The sequence below is a fragment of the Tinamus guttatus genome, unplaced genomic scaffold (assembly GCF_059628265.1).
Source record: "Tinamus guttatus ecotype Peru unplaced genomic scaffold, ASM5962826v1 Tinamus_guttatus_pri_ptg000018l, whole genome shotgun sequence".
Classification (NCBI taxonomy): Eukaryota; Metazoa; Chordata; class Aves; order Tinamiformes; family Tinamidae; genus Tinamus; species Tinamus guttatus.
The window spans coordinates 2,873,409-2,898,833 of record NW_028288552.1 but is presented as its reverse complement, the minus strand read 5'-3'; the positions used below and the strand labels follow the sequence as shown (position 1 = coordinate 2,898,833).

The 25,425-nt window shown below is 38.5% G+C and overlaps 1 protein-coding gene across 4 annotated transcripts; it reads right to left on the bottom strand.

Moving 5' to 3' along the window:
* Positions 1–990: 990 nt before the first annotated feature.
* Positions 991–15,290, bottom strand: ING3 (inhibitor of growth family member 3). Of its 4 annotated transcripts, none has more exons than XM_088523774.1 (12): positions 15,134–15,290; positions 14,901–14,972; positions 10,963–11,063; positions 9,693–9,758; positions 8,776–8,872; positions 7,873–7,944; positions 7,470–7,589; positions 6,011–6,168; positions 5,464–5,654; positions 4,193–4,385; positions 3,285–3,323; positions 991–1,875 (listed from the first exon to the last, which is right to left on the bottom strand). In XM_088523774.1, exons 1-12 carry the CDS (start codon positions 15,159–15,161, stop codon positions 1,759–1,761), a joined length of 1,254 nt encoding a protein of 417 aa, XP_088379900.1. In that variant the 5' UTR covers positions 15,162–15,290; the 3' UTR covers positions 991–1,758. The 4 variants fall into 4 exon arrangements, with proteins under 4 accessions (XP_088379900.1, XP_088379905.1, XP_088379912.1 ...); XM_088523779.1 differs by having other exon boundaries at positions 6,011–6,069; XM_088523786.1 differs by having other exon boundaries at positions 14,908–14,972; positions 15,134–15,274.
* Positions 15,291–25,425: the final 10,135 nt, after the last annotated feature.

The window sequence follows — 25,425 nt, the reverse complement described above, 5'->3', positions numbered from 1 at the left end:
TAAACCTAACTTTCATTTTCCCTCAGCACAAATTTTACAGCCAGGCACTAAAATACTGTCTCTGTCTCTTCCTATATATGAGTTTGGGAACATTTCGAGGAAAGCTACCAGGAGAGCTCTGGTCTTTAAACACAAGCATGACAGCCCAAAGAGAAGGCCAAACAAGGGAAGGGAATGCCAAGTAAGATCTTTATTCAAAATGGCAAAGTGTACGTTTTTAGGGGAGGAAGGAAGAAGGGAAAAAAAGAAAGTATCTTATTTCTGTCCAGTGCTGCTGCATGAGAGTCATATAGAAACAATAAAGAAGAAATTATCTGTAATGAAATCTCAGAAATATGTCCAAAACAAATGGGGAGAGGGGAAGCTTTTCCTTACAAAAGCAAAGGTCGTAAGCTCAACAGACTGCAATTTACATCAGCTTTCTGATTCTGTACTACATGTCCATCTCGGAGTTGTGAGGCTGCAAGGGTCCTAAAGCAACTTTCTAATGTGACCATCCCTGTTACTGCTTGAAATTTCACCACAGGATGAACATTTCCTCCCCTTTCTTCCTTCCCGAAATGTGTGTGTGTGTGTGTGGGGGGGAGGTTAATACTGAAAATAAAGAAAACAAAACACACACATATCATCTTCCAAGACAAGTTTACAAATTTAGCATGGTTTTCATCTCACTTTCTATCCATGCCATCCATCCTAAAAGCCACAAGCATAAGTTCCTTCCTATCACTTGATGTGGTTTAGGAATTTGTTTTTTAGCCATATGGAAAACAGAACATTTGTGTTCATTTAAGTAGGTAAAATTGACTGCCTAGAGTTAAAGACCTCAAAGCAAATGGTACTTCAGCATCTCGCTTTCTATGCATATTATCCACCATCCTTGTGTAAAGAGGTCACGTGCAAAATTTTGTTATATTCTTCCAAAACAGTTCCAGGCACAAAGCTTTTCTTTTTTTGACAAATGTACAGACAACATTAATGGCAGGAGTTGAGGTTTGTTTTGTTTTATTTTAACACCTAATACAATTCAAATTTAAAGGATTACTTGCACAAAAAAATAAACACATTTGGTATAAAAATTTATCATCACTTTAACACCTTGTTTTTTCTTGCTCTTATGACCTGCCCCTTCTCTGGGGCAGAAACATATAAAGACTAATGGCACAAGTTTTATTCTACAGCATTTTTGTTTTCTTTTTACATACTCAAGTACCCTAGAGGACAACAGCCCGCTGTATACAAGAACCATTTTCTTCAGCCAGCTGAATTAAGTTTCATAAAGAACCAAAGCTATAAAGGCATTTTAAAAACCACTGTCTTATATTTTTTCCAGAAGCACTGACTTTTTGCACCATTTATATACATAATGTTACATAACAGCTCTTGAGTACAGTACATGCAGCAGAATATATCTGTTGAATATAAAACATACATTTAAAATCTTCACTTATCAGAATTCTTTGAAGAGTGAATTACTGGAGAATGCCCACTGCTTAGAGAAAATGGTTTCAGTACAAATGTCTGCATATCTTGGCCGCTGGAACAATCCAAGGCTCACTGGAATAATATCTGCAGCACGCCAATGTGCATGAATACTTTGCTTACAATATTAAAACACAACTAGCAAAATCAACAGCTCCAAGATCTTACAACTGCTATGTTAACCCTTCTTTAACTGGTTGTGTGGTGGCTTGCCTCCCCATCCCCGCCAAGTCCTCTATAAAATCTTTAACATGTAATCTGTTTTCCAAATGAAGCAGCCTATTTATGTCTACTGCCTCTTCTCTTCATTGCAGCCGTACACTGTGGACAGTACCATTTCCCTTTCGGTGCTTCTGTCAGTCCAACACAGCCGTAATGGAACCACTCAATAGGGCACTATAAAAACAGAGTTAAAGAGAAGGGTTTTTTAAAACACTTGTCACAAAAAGCATTCAATAAAAATGAAACGCCAATAAGAAGCACAGATTCTGCCCTTCACACAGAGTCACAAGGCAAGATAAGAAGAGGGGAAGAGTACATCAGCCTATAGCACACACTCAAAGAAAGCAGTAACAATTTCAGAAGTCAGACATGGACCAATATAACAGAGCAAATTAAACATACTACGCTTAGGAAACACCTAGCTTGACATCACCTAAAGTGACACAGATCTAATTATTGCTCACTACTGTGATAACAAAGTATGTCAATTATTAAAACATTCCATTTAATTCTTAAAACTTTTTTATCGGAATGGGACAACTGGTCCTAGCAGTGACACAGCTAAGAGTACCCAGATACAAAAGGTATTTTTTTATGCTAAACCTTCCTGAAAATGGAAAAAGTCTTCTAAATAGTTTCAACTGTGGAGACAAATGGGGAGAAGTTTCAACCCATATACACATTCCCATCTCACATTTACCACAAACACTTAAGCTCTACTTCTATTTAAGATTTCCATGAAATTATCTAGGAACCTGGTGCTACTACCATTTCTAACATCTACTGCCAACCTCTAGCTTTTTCGTCTTCATTCTTCCACTAACTGACTTTCTGCATGATGTCTTTGGTTTCAATGCAAGTCACAAAAGTTGAAATAAGAATGAAAAATCTGAAGTAGCAAGAGTGAAATCCAAAAATATCAGAAAGATGGTACATTTCCAGTATTTAAAGAAAAAAATAGTGATGGAACAAGCCTTTTCCATTTTGAAGCTGCTCACAGAAGAAAGAAAATCACTAATACGCAGTGTTACAACATTTAAGACAGTGAACAACTGAGGAAATATTCAAATTTGTTTAATGCAAGGGTTCAAAAATTCTATCTTTGCATATGCTTTATTTTTTTGTAAAAATAGTCTTTCAACCTCAAAAAAGCACAGCAATTTTGTTTAGAAGAGCTACACAAGCTTAGAAGTTCTTAAAAGCAACATTCCTAGCGTACAAACACTTTCTTATAAGAATTGAACCATTTTCTGCTTAAAAAAGAAGGAATAAATGGAATACTGAAGCATCTGGAATTAATAATATTAAAAAATATCTCCGTCTTCTTTCGCCACTTTTTTTCACTCATTCACACTTATTTAAGGTCACTGCTAAGTCTAAGGTAGGGTAGAGGTCAAATATGGAAAAATAATTACTTGCTTTTTTAAATCAAAAAGCTTCATTGTTCTGTACATGAGACTAAAACTGAAAATAAAAGAAAACAAAACTCTACTCTTAAACTTACTCTAACGAAAGTTAACTTCGGTAAGCAATATTTATATGCACAAGCCTCTCTCATGAAACTTTAGGACTTTGTTACTTACATCTTGATTATCACAGCCTACCATTTCACCATACGACACCTAATTAAAAGAATAAAAAAAAGTTATTAATAATTATAAGTAAGTGAGGCTTTCAAAGGCCTAAGATTTGAGTTTTTTCATTGACAAGTTTTTCACTAACAGCAGCAATAATATTTGGATATTTTTACGTATTTGCTAAACAATCTGAAGAAGGTTACATTCATACCAAACTGATTTCTAAAATCTGTTTTTTTTTAAATATTAAAAAAAAAATCTGTGTATGCATATTTCAGGTTGGATAAGGAAAGACAGCATTCAAAACACGAGAACAGCACTCAGCACATTACCATTATAGACTTCCCAATGATATTACTGTTTAGGATTTCCCTTGCCAACATGACAATTTCAAGCCCTTTTACTATCACTATTTGAAAATATCAAATACTTTCAACAGAAAAAAAGGAAAAGAAAGAATACATTGTAGCATATTTAAATGTATTTAAAATGAGAACTATTTTTAAATGTCTGTTCTTCTGTCTGCTTTCATCCTTTAAAGTTTCTGGGTGGCTTTTACAGAAATAGCAGTTTCTCCATTATTCCTACCAATGGAGAGTCCTGGCAAATGATCTTCCTTTCCAATTTGCGATTTTAAGTAAATACACTGTGAAACTCTTCAACGTGTTCAATCAAGTCTTCAAGTGTTGAGTAAAAGATTTAGAACTCTCCAGATATGCTACATCACGGAAAAAAATAAACTTCTTCTAAGCTTCAACAGGCGAGTTCACTACTCCTACCACCAGCAGGTAAATACTAAAAACATTCTATCTTCCGTAGTGAAATTCTGATCTGCTTTTAATTTAAAAACCAGAATAGGAAGTTACAATGAAGTAGCAGCTCTGATTATACTTCAGGTTGGCGTTTTTTCTTACCTGATTGCAAATGCAGTAACGTGGCTCATTTGGATCATAGGTCCAGTCAACCTGGCTATTAGAATCAGACTCTGGTATTACTGCTGTTTGCTGAGACAGTTCCTGCGCTAACGCAGATGAAGAAGAACATGATGATAGAGAGGAAGAGGAGGAAGACGATGAGGACTGCTGACTTGAGGATTTGTTGTTGTTTCTGAACAAAGGAAAAATAACATACTATAAATACATTCACTACCAAGTGAAAAGATCACACAGCAAATACTTCACAGACTCTGAAATGCTCACAATGTAAATATCTGTGTCATTCCATAATAGATTTCAAATGAAATAGATATATTGATTGATGTTTGAAAAATGAAACTAATCCATGCCTTTACGATGGTCAAGATAACATTATTTACTAGATTATTCTAATCAATGGAATTTAACAGCCTTAAGCTGTTAAATTGCTTCAATTAATGTTTTTCTTGACACCGGGTCTGCTGATGAAAAGTGTTAAGTCTAAAAAAAGTTTACCAATAAACAGAATTTCCATGTATGTGTTATACAAGTCATACACAACGGATAGCTGCGTTTGAAGCTGACTGGCTCTATGTTAATCCCCACTCAAGTACCATCAGCCCATTAGAACTGTGCCGGTATTTATAATAATAAGCTTTTGCTTATAGGTCAGATCTGACACCCCAGACAGCTGTAGATGAAAAACGTTTTAGACACAATTATTTGAGAATGCACATACTTTTAAATTGACTTGCATTTTTTTTTATATGAACTTGCATGCATTCTCCGATAAGCTCTTTCTAGAACTGATTCACTAGAATCTGCAAATACTTTTAAATTAATCTGATGTAGAATCCCTTCTGTTTGTTGTCTGAAATGTCCAGTCTTCAAAGTGTTGTGATTTTTTGCAAAGTGGCATGAAGCAGATGCACAGTTCTATTTCAAAATCGTCTACAAAGCTTTGCTTAGTAATTTCTATTATTTGATTTTAAGGCATATCTTCACTCCAAAGCAATGAGAAAAGAAACCAGGCTATGTAATAGAAAAAAAAAGCAAAAGACGACTTTTATTTAAAAGCCTGGAGTGGGTTTAAATAAAAAGAAAAGCGAGAGAACAAGACAAAAAAGCCCTGAACAAAAGAGGCCAGCAGGCAATAACTGCCTTGTGTTGTACGGGCTGTTATCCCAGGAATATAAATACAAGCCATGCATTTTAAAAGAAACCTTAGTTGCCTTAAATTTTAACTACAGTGAACAAGAATGAAAACCTACTTGCTTTTTCTGCCACTTCGTGAATCTGTTGTTGATGAACTTAATGTCTGTGTCAACGTAGATGCCAGAGCTGATGATGAATACCCAGTTGAATCTCTGGATAGTGAAAATTCTCTTCCAATCTGAAAATCATTGTTCTTAAATGCTTCATAGCTAGCTTTTAGACTGGATGTCCTTCTTCCTTCCTTCATCTAAAAGGAATACTGATACTGCATCAGATTACACAGCAGAGTTCTTGCATAGGACACACCAGGCTGCAAACTATTATTTGCAGAGTTTTATTAACTACCCTAATGAACCAAAAATGTATAGTAGATGGTAAAAATGGGTAAGAATATCATAGGAAAAGCTACATAAGCTGTCCCCTTTTTGCACGTTTTATGAGATTAAATTGTAGTATATGAAGAACTGTGGTAATATGAAAATTAAATCATGTCAACTGAAAGTGATTGTGGAAATCTGGATTTAAAAACAAACAAGCAAAATCACTAGTCTTTCTACTTAATCAATAATGGATGGCAAACTCTCAAGAATGTTTTGACATTACCTGTGCTGTGGCTTGCACTGCTTGAGCTGCTGCCATGGTAATAGCACCGGCCCCAGATCCTGAAGATAATGAGCCCAGGTTATATGATGCCAATGGTTGAGAAGAGTTTGTATTGTATGCATTGTTTGAAGAGGATGATGAATTACTGTTTCGACACCCTTGATGAACAGAATACATTTATGAAATTCAAAATGAAGCTGAATACCTTTGCATTTTAAGAAGAGTTATATATGACAACCAGGGAAAGAATAGATAGTCTGGTTTAGAGTAGTATGGTCGTTTTGAAAAAACGAGAAATGTTGGAAAAATGAAGACAGCATTAGCTTTGGGAAAAAAAAAAAAAAAAAAAAAAGTGAAAAGTTTATTCTCCACCTGTCTTCACATCCAAAGAGTCCCTGGCTGAGTCCAGCTGCTATGTCTGTATAAACCGAATCTCAGTTAAAGCAACAATCACTGCAGTTATCAAGAAGTAAAAGCCTGACTGTACAACAATACTCTGAAATAAAACTTGCAATAGTATCGTCTAAAAACCTAAAAACTACAGATCACAACAACTCTAGCAACACAAATTTCCAAAACAATCAACAGTGACAGCTGCTCAACAATTGCAGACCCATTTCATTTGCCATCTTTTGCAAACCTTCATAAGAAAACAAAGAAACAAACAAAAAAACATCAACAACAAAATTAAGAGAACAAGTACAAAAGGCCTATACAGGCCTTTGGTGAATGCCACTAAATGCCAAAACCCCTGTAGCAGACACTGAAATGCTTAATTCACACTACAATTCAGGAGGATTAGTCCATAAAAGAAAAAGAAAAATCCACCTTTTCTCTCCATACAGGTCACAGTAAGTAAATATTTTGGCTACAGACAGCTGTGATTCGGATATATCTGACCTGCCAAGTCTAAAGCAAAAAGATAAATCTGTTTCCACATAGCACATTGGAAACATGTTATGCACAAAATATAATGCTTTCTTTTTCCATACAAGATAGTATTCTTACTTTGAAAATCAGCAACAAAGTTTTTGTTTTAAATTCACTACTCAAAAGGCCTTCTTTCCTATTTTAAAACGCACAGCAATGCATTTTATTTTACTGCACCTGAATAACAGGCCACAAACACCCCTTAAAAATAAAGGAGTGAAAATTCATTTCCCCTACACTGCTTTCTTTTCCAAAAATGAGAATGCATTGAATCAAGTATTTCTACTACTGGTTGAATGAAGCTGTATTGCTACTTCTTGCAAGCAAACACCAGTTGACAAATGACAAAAACCCTGATATGCTTAATGGACAGATGAATATTGTTACATTACAGATGGATAACACTGCCTCCAATTTTTCATGTTTCAAGTGACTGAGAAACCATAAAAACATATTAGCCCTTATGATCTCACAAAACAGGACATTCCATCATTAAAAAATAATAAAATGCAATGACAATTAAGATTACCTGGTGTATTCTCTTTAGAAGCATCTGAAGTGAGAGTAGATAGAAGAGCTTCAGATTTAAACTTCTTCTCAGGAACATGATCTGTTGTACTATGGTGAGAAGATGGATTGTGTTTCCTTTCTAAATAAAACAAGTGTTGTGAACTTCAATGCAAAAGCTTTTCAGTCTAAAACTATAACCACAGATAATAAACAGTATTTTAAACTAAAATCCTCCAGTAAAGGTTTGTTATTTCATTCCTGAAGTTCCTCTAAACAGAAATCATCATTGCACTATGACTGACCACTTCTGAGCGTTTGTCACGAAAAAATACACATAACACTTAGGATATTTTTTTCTAGTATTACTTGAAAACAAATATGAAAACTTTAAATGTAAATATGTTTAAGCCACAAGAACTTACTCTCTACTGGAGTGTGTGAATGGGCATGATGGTTATTCACAGGCTGTGATGGTGTATCCAGCTCCAGAGACCCTAACACAGTTAAAAAGGAGAGGAAATTTTGAGAGTTATAATTGAAAAGATTTTTCCTTTTATATACTATATGAATCTTTAAAATATTTATCAAATCGCTATGCAATTGCATTTATTTTAACCAGAACGATTTTTTAAATCATTATCAAAGTAGAAAAAGAAGTCAGCGAGTAAAACAGTTTTAAACTAAAAATTCATGACTGCTACCGTACAATTATTGAAATCAAGAGGTTAAACCCAGAGGCAATGAAGACACGACAACATTGCCCACCTTGTGCCTGCCATTCCAACGAGCTGCTCGTAGGCCACTTGGCTGAGCAAATATTAACCACGTTATCAACTAGTTAAAAGGCTGCCCTCTGGCGGAACATCAACAGCAGATGTTTACCCTGACTGCTAACATGTAAAGAGATTTCTACTTTTCATCTTATTAAAAAATATATTTCAGAGATGTAGTAGGAAGTCCAGTACACATAAGTTCTCAAAATTGTCTTTATGTACCTTGGCAATCACATGACTCAACTGAAAAACAGTATCATAACACTGTTAACTTGGATTCCAAATAAAATAAAATAGTTGCCCTTTTACGTAGCTACTATTTCACCAAAACACTTATTTTGCAGCTTTCTTTTTCGCACTTGTTTTGCGAAAGAAAGAGTTACTCTAAATATTCAGCGGTATTTCAACATGGCCAATTAGCACTGAAGCTGGAACTAAAACTTGAGATCAAAAGTGCAAATATTACAGGCCACTAACAAATGTATGGTATTTTCATTTCTCAAAATGACAGAAAACCTGCCAATGTCCTTTGCGAAAAGAAAGCATACTTACGTCTCTCTAATATTTCCGTTATTCCAGCATTATCTGCTTCAAGTTCCATTTTAAATTTGGCAAGTTCCTGGTCCAGTTTTCTTAAATGACGGTCTACCTGTTTTTGAGACAAACCAAAAACAAATAACACCCAATGTGGAACTATAATAGTTATACCTTTAATCTTGAGCCTGCTATATATTTCCCTTTCAGCAATTCTCTGGCATGGAGCACTGAGCATGACACACAGAAACATAACTTCTTGGTTACCTGCATTTCCTTAACTCAACAGCAACACTAGAAATAACATCAAAATAGGGTTGTTTTTCCTTACTTGTCCAGACAGAAGTGCAGAAGAAGGAAGAGAAAAGACATGCATGGATGGGCTGCTACACGTAGAAACTGAGGGTATTTCGTTGAACTACAATATAGATCACTGGCCTGAAGTATTGAGTAGGTGGGTCTCTAAACTGAAAAATTAAAAACTTCTTTGCTGTTGAGTGAAGTATATCCTGCTCTTACATACAAAAAAAAAAAATCCAAAACAAACAGAAACAAACAAACAAACACCCTCCTAAGCATCTTGAAAATAAACACTGATCTTTAAACATTTTGCTCATCTGTAGTCATAGAACACATGGTACAGAATACTGTACCTATCTGTACACAGCATTACTACAAATTGAATATGTTTTTGCAGTTACCAGCTGAGCAAATGAAACAGGTTAAGTTCCTATATCCACCATCAACCTGAAGCAGAAAAAAAAGGTAGACAAGGAACATCAGCTTCTTTTGTCTACTATATTTTACTATAGCCTAGCTTGCAAATTTTGTACTGCGAGAAAATGTAAATTAGATACACTTAAAACTGAAATACTTATCAAAACATTTTGAATTATTTGGTGGCAAAGTTAGCTAATTCACCTGTGTCTACTTACCAAGTCATATATTTGGTTAGCCAGTTGTACTTTTTCATCTGCATCTTCCAAAGCCTTATAATAATCCTGTTATGAAGAGATTTTTTAAGTGATGCGTGTAACTAAAATAATTTCTGTTATTTTTAACTATTGTAACAGAGTGTGAAATGTAAGCTAAAGGCAAGATCTGAGTCAGTTTTCAGAGACTGTGAAGCTGTGTTGTAAAAAAAACAATCAGCTAAAATCATGCCTTAGAAAAAAGCCAAATCACAAGATGTTGACATTGACAGTCAGATTTCACAAGCTCCAAGAAAAGGAACAAAGTCTCGGATTTGTTTTATATTATTCAGCATAAGTGTATGAATTCAGTGTGAGATATCCTTCAGTTTTATATAAATGTATTATAAAACAATTTAACTAAAACAACACAACTTAGAAGTCTGTTTTAATTAATGAAAATCCACAAAATAAAAACATTTTTTAAAGTAGACTTAAACGTTTTAATTTTTTTTTTTTTTTTTAAACAGGCTTAAGTGCCTTTCCAGCCCTGATTTCCACTGAAAAATATCTTAGGTGAACACTGTGAAGTTCTGGTCCCATTGAAGTCAAAAGCATTTTTTAAAATATTTATTCTAGTTAAGTCAGATCTTTGATTTTATATATATACATAGATACTTATATAAGTGTATATGTAAAACCGTTTCTATTGACTAAGGAACAAAAACCCTTGGCTGAATAAGAGGCTAAAGCAGAAAGAATAGGAAGCTAGAAAGGCTTTTTAGTTTTGTAAAGTGACTGCCTACCACTATCAGGTCTAAGTCCTGAGGTACAAAATAAAAGCTGAAACATCTATATCTTCCCACTCCTCTCCCCTTAACATCACTTACACTGTAAGCATACCATATACAAGGACATTTACAGACTCAAAGGGAGTGCTGAAGCTAAGCTTGGAATTTCTTTAAGCAGTTTCACGTCATACAAGCAGAAACAAAGATTAAAAGGCTGAGCTCAGAATACCAGAGTATCTGGTATCATCACCACTATATACCTCTAATTTTTTAAAAATACTGGTGCATTTAGGGTAAAACTAAAGATGAATGCTTGATCAAGGAAGACTTTTAGCCTTTCTTCTGCTCTTATGTAGTTCTATGCATCTCTGTGAAAGCCCAAGTGAAGCCACAGTTCTGAACTGAATGGAAACAAGTTTTCCATTAATTGTGGCTTTTATAGCCTAAGGTTACCTTCTTCTGCAAAAGAAAAAAAAAGCATCCCAGTTCTGTGAGATCCTTACTTTTTTGATAGACGTCATTTGTTCTTCTCTCCATTCAGGTTTGTTTTTCTTTGCGTTCATAAAAAATTCATTTACCCGCTGCTCAAGTTGATCCATTGCATCTGTAGCACAGGAAAAGATTTTAAGATGTGTGTTATCTTCTCAGGTACATAAACACTATAAAATAAGTTTTTTTTTTTTTTTCTTAAACAAAATTGACAGGACTAAGGTGCAAACTAACAGAGGGAAAAAAAAAGTGACAATGGATAGAGGAGGAAAATATTTACCTTAACTTCCAAGAAGCAGAACTACGTTCTGGTAGGATTCTCATCAGTGTTCTTGTGCTCTCCAGCAAGGGATAGGCAGGACTCCGAGTTCTAAAGGTTTTTTTTGTCCCTGAGAGCAGTGGCGTGACTTAAAGCATGACCCAAACTCCTCACCCGGGGCTCTAGACTGCTGACCTTGGAACTTTCTAGCCAGTTAAAAACCCAGCAGGAAACAAAATGTTCTCCTAAGAGAAACAGTCAAATAAAAAACCAAATAATTGAAAAAAAGAAAAATAGAGCTTCAAAAGGTAGACCTACAGAAGTGTGTAGCTGCCACCTTTAATTCCAAGTCCTCTCCACAATTTGCTAGAAAGAGTGAGAGTATATTGAAAGCACTCAGGTGATTTCCCCCACCGCCACCATGTAGAATTGAGCAGTAAATCCAGAGAAAAGCTGCCGTTTGGACAAGATTCTCACATCCATAAAGCTAAGAAGTACTGTAAGGGGAAACATATAGCCACCAATTCTCTAAAACTAATTATCATAAGAAAGGAAAATGTCAAACTGGAAGTTATTGGTTTGGTTATTTATTAAGACTGGAATAATGATTCCCTTCCTGTCCTCGCCTTCAAAAAAAAGGCACTGAGATTAGTATTTCAACAGCTGGACTTTTGTCCATTCACCAGCTTGCTTATTTCCAAGACCAAGCAGCTGCCTTAGTCAAACCAGCTTTGACAGCCTTACTAGTCTCAGGATAGATGACAGTGCGGAAAACTTTCCAGGGAACTCTCAGTGATACTGTCCAGACAATAGTTTCAAATGAAATATGACAATGTATCAACTTCCTACCCCCTTCAGGTTCTCCATGTAAAACATTCAAAAAGCATTAAAATAGCCCCACATGATGGAAATCTTTATGTCAGAAAGTCAAGTATCTAGATCAAGAAACTCATGAGTCTGCAAGCATGACCTAACTCTTCAAATCAATGGAGTCAGTAGGTTTTCTCATTTTGTGAATTTTCAGAACTAGAATTATTTCTCTTCATGTATAATAACCAAAGATCATATAAACTAAAAGATCCAAGAGGAATATTTATTGATTGCGATTAGCATCAGAACCAAGAGGATGGTAACAACTGATGGCGGGACTGCAATTAAACTCAAAACAAAGCAGTCACTACAGAAGTTCACATCAACACCACTTACATCAAAACTCGTTGGCTGCTTTGGGTGTAAAACAGGTTAAGCATATGAGAACATACACTTTTCACTTGCACTGTGTCTTCTGGGAGAAGAAAAAGAAGTCTGAACAGGAAGCAAGCAGCTCACGCTGTCCCAAGGCTTCTAAAAGCTTTCTGTTTTGGCCCCATATGACTATAATTTGGTCTATAAACCCAAAGGATAAGATGTTCTATCTCCTACTCCAAGAGTGGAAACAGCTAGAAGGTGACAACAATTATTACAGCTCCCCACATGTGGAAAAAAAAAATGCCTCTTTTTTTTTTTTTTTAATCAAAGACACCTTTCACTAGTGTGAAATAACATACAGAAAAACTTTCCAAAAAATCTGCTCTCTCCTGAAAGGTCAGGTCTGTTAAGTAGGACCACAGGACAGACCTAGTCAATTATCTAAAAGATCCTCTTTCTTAGTACAGATTTGCAGGACAGGAAATTCTGTTAGAAAGCGAACTTTTTTTCCAGAGCTTGACATCTTACCATGAAGGCCTGGAAGATAATCCAACTGAAACAGAGGAAGACATTTTATGCTCCACATGAAAACTGTCTTAGAGATCAAGAGTCAAAGTCGCAACTCCAGTGTTCTTCACTCCTCCCACGGCAATTTTACCAAGATATACAGCAGAAACAGCTGGTTTGCCTGTATGTCTTCCAGTGACAAGCAGCAGCACTTGCTTCATTGGAACTCCATGTCATCCAAGTAGGACAGACTACAAAGTCAGCATCAACTCTGGCAGCAGCCCAGTTACCTCATTGAGGCTCTTTCAGGTTTGTGAGAGAGAATCATTTCAATAAGCAAGCACTGTTTTCAAGTACTTCTGGGATGGTGACTTGGCAGAGGAAGTCACTTATCTCGCAGCATCAGAATAATCTGATTCGTACAGAATATTCACCTGGCAGTTTGACAATTGATACTGAAGACATAAGAGCTTTGGAACTTTGTAGTGTTTTGAGATGTTTTGTCACTTGTTGTGCAAGAAATCTGGGCCTAAGGTTGATCTTAATATACAATAGTGTCATCTGCCATTTCCAGCTACGGCAGAGGAAATGACAGTACTGCAAACCTGGCAGTGCTAGTTATTGCGCTCAGAAATACACTTTAACAACTACCTTCCTTGCTTCTGCACTCAAGAAAAGACATATTTGTGATCTCACTTGGAAACACCTAAGTCCAAGAGCTGCTTCCTCCCTTTCCTAGTGCTCCCTGGTGCCATTCACTTCATGAGCATTACCTCTTATTGCTCATTTCCTGAGCTATTGTTCACATCCTCCGGCTACAGCACTGAAGCCAGGACAACACTACAGTATACAGACTTAAGCCAGTTCACATGCATTAATAAAGACTTCAGCAGTCCCAGCTGGTCTGTTTATCTCAGACAAAGTCCGAGATCCCACTTCAAAGAATTATAGGTCAAACTACTGTTTTAAAGAGCAGTGTTCCTAGATATTAAAAACATGGTGCTGCATTTCATACTACTGTACTGCACTGACTTGTTATTTCTATCCTTGCTCCTTCTTCCTCTTCCTTCTTTTCAGACCTTTTGTATTGTTGATTCCTCTCATCACTTAAATTCGTTAACAAAGACTTCTGCATTATGGACATGAACATATGAATTGTGTGTTAAGTGACAGAGACACCAAGCTAGAAGGAAGCATCCTTTAGGGCGCTGACACAAGTCACAGATGAGACGGCAATAAAAATCAAAAGACAAGAATTGAGCAGCACTGAGGTAAAGAGGAGGTAAAAGCTATAAAGAACAACAGAAAACCACTAAAACAAACAGTTATTTTTAAGTGTCAGCTAAGGGCTAATAAGAGAGCTTTGACACATGTGATCATGAGGGGAGCTGGCTGGAAGGTTTCACAAACATCACACGGCTACCTGCTGAAAGAGCAGGATATAACCCATGCTCCAACCTACCACCACTGCTCTTAGGGATCAAAGATCTAAAGAGCTTGGGACATGCCCTCGAAAAGGCCATGGGGAGCAGCACAAGCGCCGGGTCCAAGCTCCGGCCGGGGGCCGGGCCGGGCGCGCTGCGGGCGGCCCCGCTGGCGGCCACGGCGCCGGGCGCGCGCTCCGCCCCTCGCTGCGTCCCGGCCGGGGCTCCGCAGCGCCGCCTCCCGCAGCCGCCGCAGCGCCCGCTCCGGCAGCGCCGCCGCAGCGCCCGGCCGCACAGCCGGCCGCCAGGCGCTCGGCGCCCCCCGCGCCGCACGGGGCCACGAGACACAACCGACCCGGCGGCGCGACCCCCGGAGCGGCCGCAGAGACGGCGCGCGCGGAGCGAGGCGGCGGGGCCGGAGCGGGCGGCGGGCACGGGGCCGGTGCTGCGGATCCCCTTCTCCGCTGGGCCCGCTGGCCGTGGCCGCCCTCGGGGCGGGCCAGCCGGGCCGTCCGTGGCGGGGGGCGGCGCGGGAGGAGGAGGAGAAGGCGGCGGGGGGGCGGGACTCACGTACTCTGCACCTGCAGGTCCATCTCGCGCATCTCGGTGAACCTGTCGCGCAGATCCATGGGAAGCTGCTCGATCACTGCGGGCACACGCAGGGGGAGGGGGTCACACACCGCCGTGGGGGAGGGGAGGGCGAGGGAGGGGGGAGCCGCCTCCTGGCCGCGGCTCCCCGCCGCTCCCCGCTCGCCGCGGCCGCCTCCCCTCGCCGCGGCCCGGCGCCCCCGTCCCGCACACACTCACTCTCCAGATAGTCTTCCAGATACAGCATGGCGGCGGCCGGGCCAGCGCCAAGGGGCTTCTCGCTAACGGGGGCTCGTCCCTTCCAATATGGCGCCGCCGCCAACAACGGCAGCGCCCCGACTCCGCGAAAACAACATTGGCGGCTGACGGCGCCCGCTGTCGCCGCGCCGCGATTGGCTGCCCGCGCCTCTGACGCACGCCGCGCCGCGCCCGCGGCATCACGGGAAGTGTAGTCTCCGCGCGGGGAACTACGCGCACCGGCATGCACTGCGGCGGCCTTCGGGCTGGGCGGGGCGGCAGCGGCCGCCCCAGGGGCCGCGCGGGGACCCGGGGCCGCCGCAGCTCCCGGAGGGCCGTAGCGCGCCGTGTTTTCATCGCGAGTCCCCTTTGCAGGCAGGAGTTCTAAATGCGTCTGCTGGCCGTTCTGAAGTGCCTGAGGCACAGAGCACGGAGCATCGCAACTCCGAGGGGAAAAAAAGAAAAACCTTCAAATTTCTGTCTCATGAGAGAGCCAAAGTGAAAAACAAAACTAACAAAAAACCCCCAAAACTCTTTGGCATGTCACAGTAATATAGGTAATCATACAGTTACAGCATAGAGCTTAAACTTTTGTGGGCTTTGGAATTGCCCTTGTGGAGCAATTGGAGAAAACAATGTGTGGAAAACAATTGGCTAGAAGATAGAAATGATTGAGTTCCGTTATAAGACTCATTGACTTTAAATGTTCTGAGCTGAAGTTTTTCACATTTTTGACCCCACAAATCATGATTTCATCAATATTTTCTACTCTAGTCGTAGAACAATGCATAGAGGACAGTTTTTACCCAGGTGTTCTTACTGTTCTTACAGTGTAATGTGATGGGTTTTGGGTTTTTGATGAGAAAGAGAGAGGGGACTTTTCAGGGAGCAGGGGCTGCTGGAGAGGATGTTGTACAGGGAGCATAACAGGCATCATAGTAGAACGGACAAGTTCTCTGCCATCTTCACTTTCTTCATTTTGTCATCTATACCATATTCTCCCAAGCAGGGAAAGGAAGTAATGGCTAAGCCAAGTCTGAGTGAAAAAGTGCAGGGTATTTCTGAGTGTCAGAATGAAGGGAAAAACACATTCTTTTCTCATGCTTTAAGTACATGTAGTATGAGTGATAACTAAAAATTGAATTTGAGAAAAATGAAGCATAAATTCTGCTTATGGCTTTTATGAACATTTTCATTTTAGCTATGTCTCAAAAACATAATATATACATAACCAAGCATTCTTTTGCATTCCTATCTCATTATAGGTGAAAAAAGAGTATAGCAGTAACGATAAGCTTTTTGAAGAAGTGTTATACATAAATGACCACTTTCCATATTCATTCCATCATTAGCCATTTAGTGTGCACTGCTAAAACAGAGGTATTGACTTAATTTTATCAAGTATTGACTATACTGCAGTATTGACTAATTTCATAAATACCACCAATTAGCTTTCAGATGGTAATTAAACCCTGTAAGTATCAATCAGGAGTTGCAGTTGAAAGAATCGGCATGCTATTTCTTAGAATTGTATTCTAAAATACAACTTTTAACACACTTGAATAGGAATGAGGATATTTTTGAGGTTCTGTGTGAGAAATTACTTGTGGCCATTTTGTTATGTGGAAGACAAAGACTCTGACCCTTTTTGGGAAATGAATCCCCACACTTCTATTAAAGTGAAAGGTTTTGATATGGTGAAGCAGCCCATTCAAATGCACAGCTAAAGTGATCATATCCAGTTTTCATTAGGAGAAAAGCTTGGTGAATTTAGAGAAATCTGAGTTGATGGGGTCACTTGTATAAAGCTCAGTGGTGGCTCTTGGGCTTTTAAAGACAAGAAACATTTTTTGTAGTAGACAAAATGGGTATGTGAACAACAGATGTTTAAGAGAACAATATCATACAAAACAGCCCTATAATTAAAAGAACCACTAAAGCAGAGTTGTGCAATAAATTCCCACCATTTTCTTCATGACCAAAATCACAGGACAGCAGATGTTGGGTCTCCCATGCTCCCCTTTTCATGCCTGCTGCATGCCCATCTTTGCAGGCTTGGGGATAGCCAGCAAAATGTTCAGTGAGTGTGAAAGGGTTTTTTTAGTATTTCCTGTGTGCTGTGGTGCCTATACCAAGCAAACTAAGAAACATGTTTCTTGGGCCTGGGTCTCAGTCTTTCCCTTTAGTACTAGCGTGTGAAATATTCACGTTAGTGGGAAGGGGAAATAAGGCCCACAAAATGACAAGGACATGATTTTGGTGGGGCTGGACACCACTATCTATAGGTAGGAGAAGCCCGTTTTACATTCAGTGTTTTAATAGAATGTGTGAGCAACAAATTAGGATGCCTCTTTAAAAGTCATGTGTTGAGTGCTTTACAAGAGAGGATAGGAGGAGATAATATAGTATATAAGTGAAGACAGAATACATCTTTGTTCAATATCTGTTGAAAAGGCAAATATCCTTTTTCTAACTTTTTTTTTCAAATGAAGAATCTGTCACACTCTCCATTTCTGCCAGTGTTAATTCACGCTGTATATTGAAATGAGTAGCCAACCAAATTCAGTGGGATAGTGTGTAATGAGTACTGCTCACCACAGCAGCCCGACAGAATGCAGTTTAAAATTTTATTTTAAGAAGTGGTTAGCCATAAAGGCCATAGAAAAGAAACGACATTTTACAGTGAAAAATTTCCTGTTTTGTAAAAATGTAAAGAATTAACTCTATTGACAAACCTGACTTTTAGAACAGCCTAATTAGAACAACCTATTTAGAACAACAACTGATCAGGGAAACATAGATTAATGACAGTGTTTATTGGGATACAAATAACACTTTAAAAAAAGAACTAACCACTAGCTGTGAATTCAAGTTTAAAAGAAATTAGTTGCTATCAACATCACATAAAAAAAAAGCTCCCATACATTAGTAGAACTGCTTAGCATAGAGAAAAGAATGGAAGCCGTAGGAGCTGCTGTTTCCTCCTGTTGGTATAAATTCTAGTATTATTAATGTTGTAAACTCTAGCATTAATAATGTTGATGGCCTTTGTCCTGCGAATGTTTCACATAAATTGTACTACCACATGTGGCAGAATGATGGCATGAAGGAATATTGCAGTTGTTCTGTGATCCACCTAAAGCTAATTGCTTGCATAGGTTACATTAGTTTTCAACTGTCAGAAAAAAAAAAGATTAAAACACATGGATTTATGTTCTGGTGTACATTTCTTAGATGGGGCTCAGAGTTTTATATATTCTCCCTTTCACCTGTTCTTTCCCATTTCAGATTTTTCTGTTGTCTTTTTTTCTCTTCTGTCAGTTGCAGGCTCCTGTGCCAATGTCCTCCTGTCCAACACCTTCCTCCTGTCCAACTTCCCATCCTACCCAATTACTTTGTCTTCCCATTCACTATACCTCCCAGAACCATTCTCTCCATTTTGCAAGCTATATTCTTTTAAGGGCTTTCTATACTTATTCAGGACTCTCACTGTTGTATAGTTTCATTAGTACTTTGATTTTTACCTTTCATCTAATTCAGTGTTTCTAAACCTGCAGTCCTGTTTTGTGTGATGTTTTCCAAGAAGGACTGTAACTAATGATTTGTTTTGGGAAAAAAAAATCAGGAAGGACCTATCTAGCTCACCCCTAGATTGATGATCCTGGATCTCCGTTACTGCTGATGGGTTTGTGCACTTTGATTTTCCCATACAGGGGAAGTACCCACTAATGAGCTTTAAGACGCAGTGACGGCCAGGCAGCACCAAGCCGTGGTGCCCCGGAGCCTGTGTGCACACGGCAGTCTGTGTAGGAGCCCGGGCAGCTCTCAGTGTGTGTAGGAGCCCGGGCAGCTCTCGGGGCGGCAGGGAGTGACGTGCCGTTCTTTGGCACTGCCGCTGTGTGACGGCAGCGCTGTGCGGCGGGTCCCAATCCATTCACCACGGCGCGCTGCAGCCAGCCTGCCTGTCCAGAGCAGCATTCCTAGCAGTTTACAGAGTTTGTCTGAATGCCAGGGTTAGCATCAGGCCCCTGGTCTCCTCACAGACTTTCATCTACTTTACTGTAATATACCCTTATTTCCTGTTTGTTGCTATCTCTGCTGCTGTAACCTTTCCGTGCCTTCCAGTCCTCCCTCTCTTGCAGTCGAGCTGCCATGGACCTCACAATCTTCCATATTCTGCCCCTTCTTCTGCTGCAGGGCATCACCCACAGCCTCATTCTCACTGGGCAGGAAATAACTATCATTCCAGCTGTACCACACACCATGGCTATTGGAGGACATTAGTTAAATAACTAAATTGTCTTGAGACTGACTACCATGTAAGGGTTACAGCATGATCATATTTGTTCTGGGCAATCAACTTTATGTAATGGGAAACTTCATCCAAAGCCAGAGCCTAAAAAAAAATGCAGGGTGAGACTATTCAATAAATAATGTTACCCTTGTCTAGGGCAGCAGTATGCAGAAACTTCACACTTCTGTGAAATGATCCGCAAAAGAGCAAATTTGGCCCAGAAGTATTGTGGTTGCATGGTAATTTATCTAAAAAATTACTTTCCATTTCTACATATTACAAACTCCTGCAAATTCTGAGATTCATACTCCTATTTCTGGAAACAAATCCATGACCCCAGATAATTAATTTAGTTTTAACAGTCAACAGGAAAATGGAACTGCCATTTATCTTTCAGCTTGTGTTTGTGTACTGACTCAGGCAATTACATCTTCATCTTTTACCTAATTTCGTCTGCTGCAGACTCGGTTAAATTTATTTGCAGATTTCAGTTATTTCCTCAAAGTCTGCAGGATATGAGCGATCACTGTTTATATATTAATCACTGAAGTGTTTTTTCCTGACTTCCTAAGGAAATTAAGCGTTATATAAGCTTTCTCTGTGTTTGATAAACACCTCTTTTTTCTGTCCTTTCACTCCCTCTCTCTTTTGAATTAAATGACTTATTTCAAACAATCTCAAAGAGAAGTAGTAGTTCATCTCTCAGAGGGATGAACAGTAGTTGCTCCTTAAAGGCTCTGTTGTGCCAAGTAGTGTGTTTCCCTTCCTTTCACTGAGGAAAACGTTGCAATGTGAACTTACCACCTACTCTGCACATAGCAGCAATGTTATGTGAGTGTCCCAACCATTGAAAAAGCCTCAATTGATGAACATAACTTGTTAAAAGGTGTAATAAGACACAAATACACAAGAAAAGGTACATTAAATGATTTTCCTGTTAACAGAAATTCTTGGGAATTTTTGTTTGATTTTTTTAATTGGAACGCTGTATGCTAGATCATATGGCATGCATGGGAATCCTATTTGCAAGTAATTAATAATCATTTAAACACAGTAGAAGTATATTTTCAAATGTCTATATCTGATTATCTATAATGAAGGATATTTCTTTTTATTATAACCACCAGGCTATGAATTACAATTATCTCCATGAGTTTGGAGCATTCTTGTGGCGGGAAGAGGTTCACATCTGGTAGCTCTCCACCAAGAAATGCTAAACTTGGCTCCTGTGTCACCAGTGGTGTTAATGCAGGTCTATAACCCTTCACTCAGTGGCTCATAGCCTCCCTTGTCACTGCAGCAAAGTCCAAGAAGGCAAAAGTGACAGCAAGGAGAAGGAAATATTCGGAGAAATCTGCCAGGGTAGTGACATTATGATCGACTGGAGGAACTTGGATACCACAGGAAGGAATGTTGAGATCAAGCATGAATATTCACTGGTCCTAGACATACATTGTCAGATATGTGAGAAAAACACAGAAATCACCTTCTCCTTCATGATTATTAAATGACAGCTACATAGAAGTTGAGAAATGAGAGAATACAGAGTTTAAATTGAGTTCTAGGAGTGGGCATATCTTTGTGGCAGAATCCAAACTCTGTAGCTCCTTACTGAAGGAGCTAAGGATAAGATTACCCAGATATAGTGCAAGACACAGGTCTATCTCTTTGCTAAAACCAAACTGGGATAATGTTAAGCAAAATTTTGTGAAGAAAAAAGGAAAAAAAAACAGTGCTTCTCAGAAGTCTATTACTGGATGTAGCTGAGCTGCGAAGATATGTATTTGATGTATTTGATCTCTAAAGATATAATCAAGTGGTGTTTCCAGGGAAACTAATTTCCATTATAATTATTTTATTAGAGAAATGGTACAACTGATGAAAATACAGACAATTCTGGGAGCACAGAAGCCTTCTGTTTTAAGGTGGCATTTCTATATTTTTCAAAAATTTCACGTAGTCTAAACATAATTGATTTATATACCTTTGGTCAATTCTGCAGCGGAATTAAAAAAATGTTTTTTTTTTTTTTAACTTACAAATGAACTACTATTACTCCTTAGTGACTTACATCAGCTTACTTCAAAGTTTTTATCATTTATCATTTTTTTCTGAAATGCAGTTTTGTGGTTTCAAATGTTGGGGCATATCATGCTAGTTGCTACATTATATATAGGAAGAAAGGTGGCTGCCATCCTAGTTAATATCTAAATAGTTTTTCATCTCATGTTTTGGTGGGGTAAGCTTTCTACATTTTAGATAACTTCTAAAGGTTTGCAGTCAGACCATTCCTTAGTGATGTTACGAGTTGCTGAAAGATTTGTATAAATCCAAAAATCTTTCATGTAAGCAAGTCAAAAGGAATTTGAAATTGCATTGCTAAAATAGATAGTAAGTCTTGTGGCACTCTATTTTAGAAGAAGGTTGATCTTGATTCAAGTCTTTCATGTCCACTGTTCTATTTTTCATCTATTTGCCCATTCTCTCTTCCTCTACCAAAAAAAAAAAAAAAAAAAAAAGGAATTCAAGTCTAAACCTTATGTGAGCAATACTTTGTTACTGTTGTGCATTAAGAATTTTCCTGTTAGATGCCTTCCTTGTTTCAGTAATGCAGTAATTCAGTGGTATTTAAATAAAATATGGAGAGAATTGCATAGTCACTTTGGACATAATATTATTTGGTACTAATTCAATGAATTACATATTTCCAGTGTGGAAAGTGGTAGGAATGCCACTTTAAAAGCCCTTAAGCGGGAGAACTTAATCACAAAAAAATTAATTTTGAGGAAGAGGTTTTAGTTGAAAGATTTTCCAACTAGTACTGTCATGCAGTATTAATTGCAGAGCTGTCTGGTCTTTTACATTTTCAGGTATTTTGCCCTTTTTTCCTGTATCACAGAGAATTTGTAAGAATCAAAGGCTTTAACATAAAAGGAGTTCTTACATGGGAGGCCACAGTTTGAATTTACAGCATATCAATAAGTTTAACATGCCAGGAGAACATTTCTTTATTAAGAAACAAAACTTCACAGTTAATTAACTGCCAATTATCAAATTAATAAAATGCTTTTTTACTCCAATTCAATTTGAAAACAAAAAGCATTTTTTCTTCTCTGTTTAGTTAACTAGAAATCCCAAATTCCATTTGGTTACAGTCTCAGATTTTCTGCTGTGCCTCAGTCCTTAAAGATTGCTGCATAGTGCTTGGGAATGGAGCTGACCAGGAATTCTTCAGTGAAACATTTTTTTTTTCATTGGAAAATGTTTATTCGCATACCTGCTTCAAGAGAACTTTTACTGGAAAGTAAAGCTCAGAGAGAGCGTTATAGCAGGTAACAGTCTTGTGATCCTGAAGCTCTTGAGATGTATACATATATAAATATATGTATATATATATATGTATACATATGTATATACATAAAAAATCAAGTTTTCTTTTGTCTTATTTGGATGTGGGACCTGCGCTTCTCTCTCCTTGACCTTAGCTTAGTGCCCTGACTGTGAGGTGTGACATAAAGCAATACAGATCTGGTCCAATGATTATCGTGTCTACCTGGGATGTTGGGTCCCCAACTTCACATCTTTGTTGCAGTGAATTTATATAAAAAAAAATCTTAACAGTCCCAGCAATCCTAATTCACCTTTGTTTAGGAAAAAAAAACCCACAGTAAAAGAGTTGCTTTCCTGGTGACTGGAGCATATTTATAAAGAGAAAGGACCAGCAGACTATCTTTTGCATCCAAAGTAAATTCCCTGCATTGACAGGTTGTTTTCTATTCAAAATATTTGTATTTGTATTACACGTGTGTGCATGTGTAAACTTTATCATAATTTAATAAATAACATTTAAGAAAGCTTTAAAAGTTTTACAAGATGAGAAAGCTGTTTTTTGGTCCAACATGATATTGGGCATTTTTTATCAATATGGGGTGGATTTAACTGAAATTGCTTCTAGTTGTATATAAACCCAGTTATAAACTCACATTATTTTAGTTTGGTGTCATTAAAACTAAAGATGATTTTACTTAGCAGGGAAGCCTGGCACTCTGTGACTGGCACTGAACAATACACCATGCTATCAGCTAACTCCGTGGTGTTGTTTTATTACAATGTTTAACTGATAATTAACATGGTAACAGAGAAGTATTCAACAAAAATAGACACAGTTTGTAATTATTTTCTAACATAGATACCCACACTTCTTTATCTTTCCATTTTGAGACTAAACATGAATCTACAAATACTCGCTTCTAAAGAATGTCTCCTGGAATGTGAGAAACCCAAAATGGTGTGTCTTAGCAGGTCTCTTCCTTTGCAAACAGGATTAACACAAATAGTGCTGCCACAAGATGATGATGATTAATGGTTCTGAACACTATAGATCTGCATTATGTAATGCATCTCATATCCTTGAAATGAAAGCTGTAATTTGTCATTATTGTCTAGAGCTAAAATTACAGCGGGTAATTTACTAAATAGATTATAGTATTTTATAATTGCATTTTTAAAATTTGTATGGTCTTATATTTGAATAAACATTAAATCTCAGAGCAATGCATTTATTTTCTGTGTAGTGACATGCAGTGGCTGATAAACACTTATACATTTATTTAGCTAAAATAACTCTTATCTTCTCATGCAGTATGATCCTCTGTATGTAGCCCCACAGAGTGGAATGAGCTTAAGGATATCATAACTCAGAGACATGTTAAAGAGTCTTGTTTGAAGAGGTTTCTGGGTATAAATGTTGTGCTTTGAGACAGAAGAGTTAACCATTTCCCCTCTCTGCCTGTACTGCTGGATCTTGTCAGCCTTGAATCTTGAAAAGAGTCAGGCTGAGGGTCATAAGATAGAGATGAAAACGGAAGAAGTGTGTATATCAGCCCGACAAGGCATTTGATGATTTCCCAAGTTAGAAAAAATGCGGACTGTGTTACGTTTTCCAATGGCAAAATAAGCCAGAGCAGGAGTTAAAGGATAGACAGTCTCACTCACTTTTTTTTTTTTTTTTTTTCTTTTGGTCGCATTGGAAGCCCTGTCTTCCTCAATGACTTTGGAGGACTCTCCATGGAATTTTCCTCTCTTTTTCTGCTCAACAACAGTCAACGTTTTCTTAGCAGGGACGTTGTGGGCTGATAGCCAGAAATGTCAGCCAAGGAGCAGGGGTCATGCTGTCGTGCAGCATGGTGTTCTGATTTCTTCCCCTGGAAGTTCCATTTCCTGACTGCCAAACAGAGGATCCAGGTCAGTACACAAGCATTTTCAAACAGTGGCTGTCAGTACCAGTGAACAAAATGGGTTCAGAAATAAGCAACAAATTCATATGTACAGTTTAACTGTTACCACATTTCCTGGGACAGTTTTGGCCCATGCCAGCTAGCATATCCCGAACTATGCCCTCCCCTGTATAGGAACTAGTGCATGGCAAGGGCCATTTCCACCAAGAAGTATGGGATTACTCTGGTATTCTGGGGGACGAAGAGATTTAGGTTGTACAGACCCAAGCTGTGCCTGCTATGCCAGCTGACCTTAGGTCCTTGCACTTGTCATAGGCGCTTGGTCTCAGTTGTCAGAGACCTTTCCAGCAGTTTAATCAGCAGAGAGGAGATAAACACACTCTTCCCACCAAGAAGCACTCATTTTTCTACTTTTATTTCCTCATCTCTAGCTGCCCACGTGGCTGGCAGTGTTCACGGTTAACTCTCAGTGCCTTGGAAAGTGGAATACTTCCTGCCTTCCCATGGGAATTACTTCCCAGCAAGGCCAGCCTCTTGTCAGCAGGCCCTGCTGCTTCCTCACAGGCCAACTCCTAGCGCCTCTTGCTCCTCCTGTATCTCTGTTTTAGACAGTGAATTAATTCTAAAACTGCCCTTGTCTCTTTTTAGTTTCATACTATGTATATGGCTCACTGTAGGCTACAGAGTTCATTAAGAGACACACAGTATTTCATATTCAAAGAATTTTTCTCTCTTAACCTCTC